We start from the raw sequence: 15,404 nt of genomic DNA, 5'->3' as shown, positions 1-15,404 counted from the left end.
ACAGCTTAATTACGTAAATCTTACTTTTAATTCTGATATGTTACGCCCAATTGGTAATGCTTCGACTTGTTAGCACGCAGAGCTTGGAAATCGCTAGTCTGGCCGTAGCCGTCCCGCTACAGACACCGCGACAAAGGCTGTTCACAGGGCACTTTCTCTCATATTCTACCTGTAAATGCTCCGCATTCTCTTAGTGCTGATGTCTCACGTAGCAGCCATCGCGGCGACTGTGTCGGATAACTGCTGGCCTAATGAAAAGCCGCGATTTAGGCTAATCCGCGTATGTCAAGAATCAGTATGAGAGCCATGTTAGGCGAAAACGGGTCTGAGTCTTTACTAAAGTAAGACATTATTTTTTTTTTTTTTGCTCCAAGAGACGCACCTGGAAGTAGGCGACAGCGCGCAGCGAGCCGGTGGTCAAGTAGAGCGAGAGCATGATGAAGTCGAGCCAGTTCCACCACTGGCAGACGTACGCCTTGAGGCCTTCCTCCCAGAGCTGCTTGCACTCGGCCCACACCATGCCGGTGACCCAGAAGAGGATGAGCCACTCGACGGGTGAAGGCGCGGGGCCCCGGATGTTCTGGCGGGCGCGGTCGGTGCCCGTCGAGGCGAGGATGAGCAGCAGCAGGAAGCAGCCGAAGGAGGCGCTGTGGTAGATGAACTTCATGAAGGGCGAGCGTACCACGCGGCTGAGGCGGGACCGCGGGAAGGCCAGGTAGTAGCACGCGATCAGCGGCAGCAGCATGATGAGCCCCGCGCAGAGGCACGTCTTGCTCAGGGCGTTGCGGCGCCGCCACACGGGCAGCCCCTGGTACCAGATGGAGGTGAGCAGCTGCTGGCAGTTGGGGTGCGCCACGAACTGTTTCTGGTCGTACTTGAGCGCCATCTTGAGTCGCGACAGCGTCAGGCCCCGGGGCGCCATCTGGTAGGGGCCGCTGCCGCCGGACATGCAGTACTCCTCGGGGGCCACCTCCACCTCCTCTTCGTCATCCGAGTCGTCGAGCAGCTCGGGGCTGGTGCGCTTGTTGAGCACGGCGATCACTTCCTCGCTGCTGCGACACAGGTCGAGCAGCTCGCACGAGTACTTCTTGCACTGGTTGCTCAGCTCCAGGTAGATCTCCTTGAACTCGTTCTCGCGCTGCGCCAGCCTGCCCAGCTCCCACGAAAGCTGCAACAGAAGACGAGGAGCCCATGCATGGATCAAGCGGCGTCTCGCTTCGGCCCAAACGTGTGCCAGCCTGGTTGCGGCACATTATTTGTAGTTCACATTGGGGATTTCGCGAGTGCATGGCCAGTGACAAAGAATACTGCGGCAAATAGCGCTGCAAGTAAGTGAACGCGGCCAGCGGGTCACCTCGACCAATTCTCTCTATTCTTCCTTCTTGCTAAGCCAGGGCCCTCCTTCGCTTTGCTCAGACGCTGTTGTGCTGTGAACTTATTATCCGTTGACGAAAGGGGCACTCGACCTTACATGATCCATCTAAGAAAAGGGTGAAAATGCAGCGCAACGCCAGGCTGCAGATTTCATAAGTCGCGCAGCACCACATAAACCCTTCTCCGCAGAACATACTACTAGCACTCAAAAGAGGACGTCCCAATCATACACGAAAAGCACAAACGAGCACATTACTGACGCCACATTATGCACACCAAAAGGCTATGACGTTTTGCTGTTGAGCTCGAGGTCACAGGTACGATCCCGGACGCGGCGGCCGCATTTTGAAGGGGGCAAAATGCAAGGACACTCGTGTACTGATATTTAGGTGCACGTTAAAGAACCCCAGATGGTCAAAATTAATCCGGAGTCCCCCACTACGGCGTGTCTCATGATCAAATCGGGGGTTTGCCACGTAAACCGGAATAATTTAATATGAATTTAACACTACAGACATTATATTAACAGGAAGCCAGACTAGCCAAATTGTAAACCCCGTGGCACCTATCTCTCCGACAAAAACATTGTCAGAGTTAACTGCGACCTCCACTTTCAAAAACACAATTCGTTCAAAGCTACCACCGAACAAGCCTCCCGGCAGCTGGGAGGAGTGGACCACTTCTCCAGAGAGAAAGAGAGAAGAGCTTAATGATAAGGTGGAGAGGTCGACAGGAGAAGCTTGTCTCTAGCCCGCTGCTCCACAACTTCGGTGATGGGTTAGGGAGAGACCAGGAACGAAAGAGGGAAAAATGGTGACGATGCAATACTACAGTGAATGCTAGTAGAGAGAGAGAGAGAGAAATGGGGTGGGAAAGGCAGGGAGGTTAACCGGAAGAACTTCTGCTTTGCTACCCTGCACCTGGGCGAAGAGTAAGTGGAAACGAAAGCCGCGAAAAACAGCGGAGAGATAAAGCAAACGAAACAGTCTAATTTACTGTACCCACACGGAGCAGAGTTCTTGCAGATGCCCGACACGTGCTGTCTTCAGCTTATTGTAGACTAATACCAATCTATATGGCGTCCGTATGTCCATACGCGAGTGTCTCCTACACACATAAGCACATTATAAAAATATCCTCGTAACCACGGAGAGCTACACGAGCGCATTACGTTTAGGCGTGTGTAACACGGTTATCGAAAAAAAAAAAGAAACGCTGTCATATATACGCGTTTGGCGCGTATATATGACAGCAAGGTACTGCTTCAAGGGTTTTAAATATTGAAACCGCTGTCTTAACCACAAGTATTCTTACGACGGTGAGCAGGCTTCGCGAGGCACTAATAAGCTGCGTCAGCATAACCTTGACTTGTCCATGCGAAGACGAAAATTCGGGTCGGTTGTATAGCAGCTGCGCTTCTTTACTACTACCTTGTGACGGCAATGAAAGCCGCACAATAGAATCTTTGTCCACCAGTCTTGATATAGCTTGTGGTGGCTTCAGTGACGGCAAAGAAGGTCACACAGTGGAATCTTTGTTCTTCGTTATAGGTGCCGCTTCTTAAGTTGGATCAGATGCTTCACGATTCATAGACGCTTGTGCGGGTTCTTCAGGTAGCACAGTTCATCCTTGGTCTGTTACTGTTCCCTCAGTGCGCTTCTGCACGCGCTTTCTAGGACAACGTACTGTGGTTGCTGCCTCCATTTGAGGGGAATAGTTTCTGTCGAAACGCTCCGCTGGTTAAAGCAAGGCGATCGAACACGCCATCGGCGCAGCTAGAAGCACCAAACACTGTTCACAAGTGCTGCGTCCCGAAATCCAATTTTAACAGCGAAGCTGTTCTAGCTAACCGTAAAAAGTGGTGACTGCTGTCGCAAAACCTCGTCGCGCTATGACGTCACCGCGTTGCCTAGCAACCACCTCGTGGAGCGGCGTGTGCCTCGCCTCCTCTCCGTACCGTGCACCTGTTGCCTTGACATGGGACGTTAAGAAGAGGGAAGGAGAGCATGCGCGCGGTGGGCAATGCTCGGGAGAGGGAAAAAGAAAATGAGAGCCAGATAAAAAAATGTCACAGTTTCGCCCTAAGGGTGAAGCAGTGAATGCGATAGCAACACAGCAATGTCATACGAAGTAAGGTGAGCGGCTTTGGTAGCAATATGAATTGTAGTAAACATGAGCTGATTAAGTAAGCAGGTGTGCTGCGGCGTAAGGAGACCGGCATGAAGAGAGACTCGATGACCACGAGAAGGCGCGTGTGAAACGGTGGTGTTGATGAGAAGCGCTGCCCGTGGGCAGCGCGTGCGAAGGGACACACCTGTAGCGCTGCACTGCCGATCCGGGCAGCATTGCATGTGTAGCGCGCGTTGGAAAATGTGGCCCGACTATTACTAACTGTGGTGTGAGCGCGCACAAACAAACACTGAATGACTGCAGACGACTGCCAAAACGCTGGCAGCAAGCGCATATACGCCGCAGCGGGCGAAGGTACGTGCGTTCTATCGCTTCAACGGAAACTGAGCGGCGAATGCACAGCGCATAAAGGTCACAGCCGTGTGGAGATAAGAGACGGTGCGAGCGAGCGACGAGCGCGGTTGTTGGCAGAGTAGAAATGCGCCCCCCCCCCCCCCCACCCCGCTCCCTCCGGCGCTCGCTTCCCGCTTCCTTGCTTGCGCGTGGAAGATTGAGTGCGTTCGCTCTCCGTGACAGCGTGCGTCCCCGCACGCTTCCGCTCAGGCATACGGCGCGCGGCGAAGATTTTATCTATACAGAACCTCACGGCGACGGCGACGCCGTCGCCGTGAAAGCCGTCACCGTGAAATCCGGTGGAAGTGTCCATATAATTGCTATCGCAATAAAAGAAATTGTAGTAGCACCAACGAGGCAACGCGCAAAGGTGCTGCCGACGCCGCCCGCGTTGCCTAGCCGCTTAATGCGCCGAAGCAGTAGCGATGACGTCACCTCGCGTTGCCTAGTAACCGCCGACACAAGTGCGCGCTCACTTCGCCCGACACAAACACGGCTCCTGCCTGCCTGGCTGCCTGCGTTTGTGGCACGCCAGGAACGCCGTCGCTCGTAGGCGCCGACGCGTCCAGCGCTAGTCACGCGAAATGTCGCGAAAGGGAAGGTACCTTCGAAAGTGATCGTTCGAGAATACGTTCTCTACATACGTAGTTAAGTTAAACTAAGTTAATTAGGGCCTAGCAGCAACCAAATTAATACCTAGATGTAGCAGCCAGTAAGATTTGAGGATTGACAATTTCGCTGTGCCTAAGCTTTGCACGACGGAGTGCAAGCTCGGTCGCTTTTTACAGCGTAAGCTGTTATGGGCTCATTCCAATAGCCGTTTCGGGTCGAGATGATGCCGCCGCCGGCGTCCGCCGCGTAACCGCTATCGCCGGAAACGCGAGAAATGTTCCCGATTCCCGCCGGGAATCGAGCCCGCGCCCGCTGCGTGGGAGCCGGATACTCTACCACTGAGCCACGCAAGCGCTTGCTATCGGGCCGTGGAAGATATGCTTAAGGCAAACGCAGGAGGAGACGACTCGAGCCTCCGCCAGTATGGTGGCGCCATCTAGGTAAGATGCCTGCAAACGCAGCGTCCGCAGGCGCAGACGACGATATGCGATTCAGACGAGGTGCGCTATCAACGCGCTCCCGAGCTGCGGAGCCTCCGCCAGTATGGTCGCGCCATCTAGTTAAAGTGCCTGCAAACGCGGCGCGCCTGACATGTAAGTTGCAGTTGTAAGGCTTGATCGGGCTTAGCAGACTGCTGTGTAGAGAGCATTACAAGCCGCAGCTCGCCGTCGACGCCGGGCGGACAGTTCAGATCGTTCTCGCCAAAACGAGGTGAACAGACTGCCGCGAAGACCCTGTTGTGCGTGGTGCCCAAATTGGAGCTACTCTTGAGCCGCTCCATCAGCTTACGCTGTGACTGTGCTGCGTGTTCCGAGCAGGCCTGTGACTTTTTATTCACCACCTGTCCTTATGTAACTATGAGGGCACCACTGATCATTTATATAATTTATATGCGCGCCTCTACAATTTCTAAAAAAATATTCTTTAATGTCGTTTATTCCGTTTTCATTTTAGGTCAATCCTCCGATGTTGTCGTGTGGGGCCCGTTGCATTTAGGACACCTTAGGGTGCTTATGACCCAATTGGGGTCTTCATGGTCACCGCCACATTGAGGATATGCTCTCGTTTGTACAAACGGCACTCATGTGCCAAAACTTTCGACATTTTCGCCACTGGAACGGCTGATGAATATACGGACGCACCGATTGTCTAATGTACCCTACTTTCGCATGCGTTGGTAATTGGTCTCCTTCGAAGTCGAACTTTAGGCATTTCGATCGCCCAAACCAATTAATGTACGTAATGCGGATAGTTGATGACAATAACGTCGGGAGGCTGTCATTTATTTCTGTGTACGCATCAGATATAACCCCAGTGGTTCTGTTGCTGTCATGCGATACAAATAACCGCTCTAGTATGCTTTCTAGTACCGACACGTCCTTGAAAGTGTCTAGAATAGTTTGTGTTGAAACATTAAGTTAGTAAGCTCCTTCTTGGGTTGATTCGGACCTCTCTGTCTTGCCCAGGGGCTATCTGTTGACGTAGGATGTTAAAGTTTGCCTGTTGATATTGTTGAAGATGTCGGTTCTGGCACGTAGGCCATGGTGTATCTTTGTTGAGTGAGTTGCTTATTGAAGACAGACTCAGCCGTACACGCAGCCGTGTATAACTTCCTCTTCAATCGGCGATTAGGAGTCTCGGTATAGCCATTATCAAATTCCATGTCGTCAACTTCAGCGGCGCTTGTTGACATCCGCAGCTCCGTGCCAAGATGCTGTGATTCTGTCGGCTGACAAGACGTTTGCAGTTGTGGCCATTGCCCACGCTAGACAGTTTATCCGGAAAGTCGTCAGTCATCGTGCATACGGCACGCGGTGCGCCACAAGGGCCACTTGGCGTAAATTCTTACAAGACGCCCGCCACTGACATAATCTCTTACTGATTGGAATAGCCACTTCTTCTCTTATGCACCCGACCACTTCCTCGGAAAAGTTCGAAAGAAAGTATGGTGGCAGCTCCTGGTGCAGCACATAATCACTTCGCTGGGCCAGCAGGCCCGAGCCTACCAAAGAAGCATAGACTGGGGTCTTAGTTCCTGCGGAACTAATAAATGCTATTTCCTGCTGAGGTTTCGCAAGCCCTAAAAGGGAACGGAGGCAAAGAATAATCCATTTCAAAAGCCCTTTTGAAAACCTCCATATATTGGGCTGTCAGCAGTCTTTGTCCACAGACTCTTGTGGGTTTCGTGTGCGTGGTACGCAACAGCGGTGTGTTCGCTCTTGGCGTGTTCGCTATTCGTGCAGCGTTTATACAGGGTGGGGGAGACGCAGCTCGGGAGGAGAGACTGTTGCATAAACATGAAGGCGTGGCAGGGCGAGTACTCTCTTCACTAGAGGGGGGACGCGTGCGTGCGTGTCCCCCTCTAGCCCGGCCGTGGCGGGATCAGCGACATCGCTCTTTGCAGCCATGTACGAAACGACGACATCAGTCGGCGCCACGGCGTTGCCCCGATCACCGAGAAGAGGCGCGAAGCCCGCCTCCGATGGTAGGGCCGCGTACTCAGCTGGCTCGCTCGCGCACATAGGCCTCGAAGTGCCCGGAAGGCGTCCGAGGGGCCGGTCGAAACAGCGCTGGGCAGACTCGCTGCACACCAATATCACTGCTGCAACCCAGACCAGGCCAGCGACCGAGAGAATTGAATGGGGATCGAGGTCCAAAAGAGCCGCCCCGCAGCCGAACGGGAGGCCCAGGAAGACCACGCACCGGCGTACTGTGCTCACGGCGCGAAAAAAAGAAATGCTTGTTTTTCAGCTTCTCCATAGCATAATCGACTTTTTTTGTGCTATAAATGAATGATAATGGCGTTTCGAAAAGAAAAACATTTCACCAACCTAAACTGATTTAGTATTACTGTTTAGTGAGTCCTTAAATTATATACCAATGTGGTGCTGTTTAACTCGCCAAAAAAGATAGGCAGAACCCATTTAACGACTCCCATTCTCATTGAGATGCATGTGAGCTCATTCTGACGCCTTGAAACGTCGGCTCGCCATCTTGCAGTCATGCTAAGGAATATGTTTGTAAATGGCCGTCTACATAGCGTAGTACAGACAGCGTGGCTTCGAGATTTCAGTCGGATTTCTCATGTCACGCTGAACTTGCTGGCGTTTTACGCGCACATTCAGAACTAGAGGAAACGCGCGAACACTCGTTTTCGAAGAAGGCTTTCCGAGCGGAGTGTTCTTTCTGGTTAAGCAGATTTGATCGTCGCTACCTTGCTCGATCGTCGGCTCTAAATAACGCCAAGCCGATTCGACACTCAGACCAAAGGTCCGTATTACGTGTCAGGTTCGAGTAATCAATGTTTGTCGTTTGAACGGACAAAAATATTCACACACAACATATATCATTAAGGGACACGTAATCGAGCATTTTTCATCGATTAAAATTTTTCTTTAATTCCATACTTCCGCGTATGTGCTTTAAACACCTCCTTTTCTTTCAGTGGGCGCGTGCACAGCGGAGAGGAGGGGTTCTATTGGGCAACGCACGGACCCTCGTCTCGATAGCTCGAGAAAAGTTTGAAGCTTCCGAGATTCAGCGAGACGGAAATTTTCTCGATTTAACGATAACCAAGAGCGGTGCAGGCGGTATGTAAACAGACCACTGTACGTTCGTTTCAATTTCTTCTTGCTTTCGTGTTGGAAATGTTGCCGGATGTTTCTCATCATCAAAACCTCTCAATTAGCTGGAAACGTTTGTGTTTCGCGAATGCCTCTTAGGCGCAGTAGAGCACGAACTGCGGGCCATCGACGAGAGAAACAGACTTCCCCGCAGTTCCGATCCTACTCGGATAAGCACTGACGCCCCAGACGTGTGTCGGTGGATCAAAAAAAAAAAAAAAAAAAAAAGAGAAGTTCTAATCACCCTCGCTTTCCACGTACCCGTTTGAGACCCTCTTGCAGGAACATGTCTCTCTCTTTCTTTTCTTTTTTTTTTTATTTATTCTTACTTTGCACTGCAACCTGGATGTCTGTGCGAAGAAAAAAAAATAATTCTACAAACGCGTGCCCAGCGCACTCACGAACACACACAGAGAAATAGGCTCGGCTTCCGAGCCATAATCTGTTTGGTGACAAACGCCTCCACAAAGAAAAAAAAATAATAATGGGAGAAGAGGCGTGCGGAGCGGCCTCGCGTGCAGTACAAAGCTTTCAGTTTCGCTTCTTTTCGCATCACTTCGCGTCTTCTACTCTGCTGGCTTCGTTTAATGTTTTAGTCACTTGTGAGCTTTTAAACTTCGGCATTGCGACGAATGGGAAAGAGCGGCACAATGCCGTGGTACGTACACGGCGAACAAAGCGGAGAATGGCGAAAACGAGCTGGCAATTTCCCGCATTTTCTGCTCGCTTTAGCTTTTTTTTTCCCATTGAAAGAGAATAGCGAACAAAGTGGCTGCTGAGGGAAAGGCGGAGTGTTGAGGGGGGAAGCAGAGGCGGCCCGCTTTATTCGTCCTAACGACGGCTCGAAAGCAGACCGAGCAAGGAGACAAAACGCGGCCCGGCAGAGGCGATGTGCTCCTGGGCCGACGGAAGCACCGATGACTATTGCGAGAGTTGCAGCGCTGCGAAGTAAACGGCAAGCGGCCACGCACACAGAATCAAAACACCATGCAGACGGGGAGCGAAGTGAGAGAAAAGAGAGAAAGCGAATGAAAGGTCGAGCGAGTGAGAAGGACAGCCCAGAACACGCGAGGGTAGCTGTAAGACGAGCGCTGCTAACGCAGCAAGCGCGTGAGAGGAGCCCAGCGACGGCAGTGCGAAAGAAGTGCTGCCGCTGCTACTTTTACCGCCGACACGCACGTATCACAAATGCTGCAGTTCTCTGCTTGAAGAGTACGCTCTGCTCTCGATGAAGGCTCAGTGCGGGAAAATGAGAAACCCCCATCCCCCCCCCCCCCCCCCCCCAAAAAAAAAAGAGAGAAAACAAAGACACTGCGTGAAGGAGCACCAGGTGGCAGCCGCTGGGAAGCTAATACGATCGCTTTAACGAAGCAGGCGCATGCGTGCAACATGGCTGCATCCATTTTGTTTCGCTGTTTGTCAAGCTGCGCGAGTGGCATGAAATAAACCAAGAAATTGAATGAAGGATTTCGCTTTATTTTTTAGGTCATCACAGTGACGTTCGGCCACCAAAGCGCCGGCTACCGTGCGACGAGAGCCCGAGGCCGCAACCCCCATTCTCCCCACTTCTTCTTCTATCGCTCCGACCTTTTGCCACGATTGCACGCCACCCGTCTAGTTCTCCACCTCGCCTCTAAATGGCCCGTCGCATGCCTGCGGAGGGCGGCGCGAAGGTTTATCATAAAGAGAAAGAAATCGGGCTTTACGATGTTTAACGATACGAGGCAGCGGAAATAGAGGGAAACGAGAAAACCAAGGTTAGAGGAATAAGCTTACGTGGTTTAACGAGGGCAGCAATGTGGAAAAAAAATGAAGGAAACGTTAGCAGGTAATCAAAGAAAACACAATGAAACCTCAGTAATGAAACATTGATTATTGTGGGGGAATCGATGAATACCAGGCTGTATGCGAGCCGTACAGCAAGGGGACGTGGATTCCGGACACGCGTTTGACAACTCGGTGATATATGTTTAAAATTAGAAGTGCAATTATGACTGCAGATTAATTAAAGGGCGGTTGAAAAACCAACACTGGGTGTCCACTGAAAAACGAAGCTCAACGGCTTGCGCTTCGTCCGTCTGCGTGCGTGTTCCCTACTTTGTAATTTTTTTTTTTTGCCGGTGTAAAGCTCAGCGCCATGTCATCAAGAACGTGCACCAACTAGTCCCTTTGATTCATTTCGGCTAGTGAACTTGATAATCAACTGCATAAACAAAGTAATGGCGAAGAAGGTAGTTACACTAGGCACTGCAGTGGCGGTTAGAAACGATAGTGGAAGCTTTTAAGAGCAAATGTGAGGCTTTCGTCCTCGCCGAAGCGCTGTAGACTCAATTGTGGATCAAGTAGCAGTTGCAGTGGCAGACTAACAGTGGCGGCTTTTCAGAGATTCGCGGGACTTCTGGTATACAGTCGGCAATCTGCACGTACTGTGCAGGATACACGACTTGGATGTAAGAAATTCTTCGCTTGGTTGCAGATTTTTCTGTCCCATCGCAGTATTTTGTGATGACAAGCCAACAAGCGCTGTGCACCTTTCGAATTAAAGCAAGAGGTGCCTCAAGGAAATGTCTTAAGCCCAATACTTTTCAATGTAGTAATGCGCAGACTACCTATTCTGCCACCCTCATCTGTTCATACCTCAATCAATGCGGATGACACCTGTTTATAGGCGGATAGGTCTCGAGCTGTGCTGAAGTGCAGGTTCTACTTCAAGTGAGCACTGACATTACAACACACTTTTTGACGGAGAACGGCATAGATCTTTTGGGTTTGATTTATGCCGTGTTGCCTTTCACACGAAGAGGAGTTGAACACCTCAGTCTCTCTTGAAACAGACATCAGTGACTGTTGTACGGGTTTACCGTTTTTTCTGGAATAGCCAAGCCGCTTTCCTCAAACGCACACATGTCGCATTTCGAAGAGTACATTGGAAACCTAAAACTCAACATATACTACGATGCATCTCAGTTACCAGAGGGAGCAGCAATTCCGACTAATTCATGAAGCTACATATCATATTTGCTCGTCAAGCGATCACTTATTCCCTCCCTGTAAATCACAGTACTCGCGGTATTCACGACAGAAAACCTTACCTGTGCATTCTACGTAGTACTTTTTTGCGTGCTTCTTCTCGCAGGTACTGATGCGTTCCTTTTTATGATTTACGCGCCTACACAACGAACAAAGCTTGTTCCGTGCCCAGAATAATAGCCTCACGTCGGCTTTTACTACAATTATTTTGAGGCAATGAGACACTTGAACATTTCGTAGTGGCGCGAGCAACATGCATGCCGCTTTATCTATTTTTCTGTCTTTCACCTCTCATTATATATGGCTGGAGTCATGTCCTGTCGCTTTCTTTCCTTCCTTATGAATTGTCCGCTAAATAATGTTTTTTTTTTTTTTGACGAAGCATTCAGCAATTGTTTTCAGAGCACATAAGTCAACAAGAAAGTTGAAAGTTTTGGTATACGACACTCATAATGGTGCTACCACATCTGGTTGTCCGATGGCAGTGAGGAAACTTTGTAAGCAGTTCATATGACGTCTCTAAATAGGCAGAAAACAAGGGTTCGGTAATCTTCATTTAGCCTCTATAATTAACCCCAACACTTCAAAACTTTCATGCACATCTCACTATAACGCTCGTGCTAGAGAAGCGCTTGTCCTGTCAATTTCTCGCTTTTAACCTACCTGTCCCTGCTTTTGCGCTTCAAATGAAATTCAGCAAGACTCAGGCCTAGCGCGCCCCCTGTATATTTTTTTCTAAATATAAACTCGGTGAATGATGTCGTTCATTCACGACACCGTCAAAACACGCATACAAAGTTTTCGAGCGCCTCAATCTAGTCGCGCTACTCGCTTTGCTGCAAGATTTCGAATAAACCTTCAGGCACACTTAATGCGAACACGTGAAGCAATCGGCAAGACCAGTTTATGTAAACATGTATAGGACGAGGGCTGAGAAACCACGTGGTAACGACCAGGTGGAACAACAATCTGAGAGGCAATTCCAGTGGCCCTCTTGCCAAGACTTCAAGGACGCGTTAAGTATTCGTTCTCGTCCATAAGCGTCATGAGAGAAAAAGAAAAAAAGAAAAACAAGCGCAAGAAAACCTGTCAAATCTTACACGTAACGAGACGTGCGTTTGCTCAGCTTCAGGAAAGGCCGTCTGACGCCAGCGAGGTGTTTCGCAGTGGCAGAAGTGAGGAGCAAATTATTTAATTAACAAAAAGAGATACTTTGTAAACCCGTCAAAGCACCGTTCCTTTTGCAAGCAATTGAGCCCTTCACTCTCTGTGACCAATTCACGAAGCAGCGTACCACAGAGAGCGCGTCGCTGACCCCAGGCACCACGCATCCGCCGTTCTCGCCAAAATTGTGTCTGGGCGGAGCAGCAGATCTCGCCGGGGGCGGCAAATGGACTTATTATGCAGCACGACGGAATCAGAGTGGCAGCCAATCTTGGACACGGCTCGCCGGGCTAGCTTCGAGTTCAGGGTTCGCAACAGAGGAAGCTTCCATTCAATATCGTGGCCTTCATGTTAGACAAGTTTATCGCTTGCGTCACCGAGAGTAATGCCGCATTCCACGATGAACAGGAACGAGAACAAAACAGCGGGAGGGGGGGGGGGGGGGTTAGTTTCTGGGCCCGCTTTTCTTATGTGGCCTCAAAAGCTATTCTGCAATGTACTTTAGGTAACATCGTAGCCCCTCTACTTAAACCATGGCAGCCGCGTGGTAGTGCTCGGCGAATGAGCGGGCTCTTGGACTTGCTCTGGCCTCAACTGCACACTGGATTGAGCTCGTGTAGGTTCCGTGAGTATTTAATATGCATGAATGGTTCATTTCATTTGTCATTCTCGTCAGCTTCAGTGGTATGCGGGGTGCATGACCAGGAAAACGTCTCTACCAGTCACTAAAGATCGCATCTCTCATGAATTGAGGCTCCAACGAAAATGAAATAAGGAGGGAGAAACAAGTTTTCCCGGTTCACTGTGCCTTCTGTGCGCTTATCGATCGATAAGCCAATACAGGCCGCAGCGCAGAGAATTGAACTGTATGCAAGAACGATAAGGTATACTATGGAAGTATGCCCCATACCAGTAAGTAAATAAATCACAAAGCGAAGCCATCTGCAATATGTGGCATGCGGTGCGTTGGCTGGTGTTTCAGCCGAATGACAAAAAATACGTGGCTTGAATCAAAAAGGACGTGACAACAGGCAAATGAAGCCAGTTGAGCGACACCACACTCGCGCGTGCGTGTGCTTCGTTGGAGGAAGGAAGGTGGGTAAGGGAAGCATGTGTTTTCGAAGTACATAGATTATCGTTGTACACTACATCTGGTGATGTGTCTGACAGGAACTTCGATCTGTAGAAGTGTTGTGCGTTTACTATTTATAACACATTCTATAAATCCTAACAACTTTCTTTGAAACCTAGCTATACTGCATTCTTATTTTGAATTGGCTCCCTGTTTTTAAACCAACTAAAGGATTGTTTAGCTAACCTGCCAAGCCTTAAAAAATCTACGCGTGCGTTACGAGAATGCAACCAACTTAGTATAGTTCACTGCCCTCTTGAGAAACTATTTTTTACTATAATCTTAGGTGATAAAGAAAAATAAATAAAGAAACCGGCTTTTAAAGCATTGCATTATTAGCAATATGTTCAACAAAGAAGTTTTAGAGCCTACTGATAAATATCCAAATATTGTTTTTTTTATATTGTGATAGCTGCTGTGGTTTAAAACTTTTCGGGCTGCAAAGTAATAAGTAACTCAATCAATCAATCAATCAATCAATCAATCAATCAATCAATCAATCAATCAATCAGTCAATCAATGTTTATTTCACATCGCTACTACGAATATAAAATGCATCGATAAATTTACAGAAGGAGATCGAAGAGCACAAGGTTGCATGGGGACCTCCTGCGCGGAAGTTATATAAACAATAAATGTGGAGTACAGCAGCAGTACGTTAGAAAACACAGGTAGTCAAAAGAAGAAAGAAAAACAAACATAAATCATGTACAATATAAAGCAACAAATACGTGATAAAAATAGCAACTTCTTTTGAAAATTACTAATGAAGAAAGATGTTTAACGTGTGATGGGAGGCGATTCCACAATTATAACGCTGTAAAATAAGGAGTATGCCTTCTGTAGTTCGAGTGTATTGAAGGCAACAATAAATTCCCATTAGCGGCAAATGTGGTTGGGTTAGTATTAACGAGACGATTACCCAATAAAATATCGAAAGACATTAAATGTTTTATAGATTTGGACATAATGATGAGAGTAAACTAGACTAATTGATGTGTAGAGAGTATCGTGAAGCTTTGGAGTTGATGTGAAACATTAGAACGGTATGTAGTGAATGTTAGTATTCTAATAGCTTGGTTCTGTATGAATTGTAGTGGCATCAGGCGAGTTGAATAGCTGTTTCCCCATGATGAGATGCTGTAATTAAGATGGTTATAAATTAAGGCGACGTGCAATTTAAGCAAGGTGGACGTGGTAAAATAATTACGTGCATTTAGCGATACTCTTATGCCATACATCAACTTTCGTTGAATGTACGCAATGTGATTTCTGTATTTGAGGTTAGAATCCAGTACTACTCCAAGATATGAGCACTCATCGACAGCGTGAATAAAATTATTGCTGAGGGTAATTACAGGTGTAAATGAAATAATTTTGTGACTGGAGCGGAATATCATGAATGTTGTTTTAGAAGAATTAATACGTTGTTGAGGTCATAGTTAAGTTTGCCTGTTAAACAGACAATGAACGGTCATTTGCTAGTATTGCAGTATCGTCTGCACATAAACATTGCTCTGTGTTATTAAGACAGGAAAATCACTGATATAAATTAAAAATAAAAAGGTCCAAGAATAGATCCTTGAGGGGCGCACCCTTGTTTATACGTAAGAAATGCGATAATGTAGGGTGCATATATACTGCCTGTTGATGACCTGATTGAAAACTTTTGATTAAATATAAGGCGGGACCAGTAATACCTATCGCGATGAGTTTGTTAGATGAGATGTCATGAATTAATGAATAAAATGTTTTTGATAAATCTACAAATGCAGCGCCAGCAATGTTCCCCGTGTCTACGGAGCTTTTAATTCTACCTGAAGAGTATCCTGTTCTAAATCCAAATTGATGGGGTCACTAAATATGAAATTTAATTAAAAATTTCGTTAGGCGTCTTTCAAAGCATTTTTCAATGATTTTACTGAAATATGGAAATACTTAGCTCG

General features: G+C 48.4%; 1 protein-coding gene across 1 annotated transcript in view; it reads right to left on the bottom strand.

Annotated features, from left to right (window-relative positions):
* The window catches only part of LOC119449396 (transient-receptor-potential-like protein), a 244,160-nt gene that overhangs the window by 81,754 nt on the left and 147,002 nt on the right, over nucleotides 1–15,404 (bottom strand). The window contains exon 5 of the mRNA XM_037712564.2: nucleotides 383–1,168. Coding sequence (XP_037568492.1) covers nucleotides 383–1,168 — 786 coding nt within the window. The remainder of the gene's footprint in view (nucleotides 1–382; nucleotides 1,169–15,404) is intronic.

This window comes from Dermacentor silvarum, chromosome 4, assembly GCF_013339745.2.
Source record: "Dermacentor silvarum isolate Dsil-2018 chromosome 4, BIME_Dsil_1.4, whole genome shotgun sequence".
Classification (NCBI taxonomy): Eukaryota; Metazoa; Arthropoda; class Arachnida; order Ixodida; family Ixodidae; genus Dermacentor; species Dermacentor silvarum.
The sequence above is the reverse complement of the archived record's forward strand: the minus strand, read 5'-3'. Positions and strand labels throughout refer to the sequence as shown.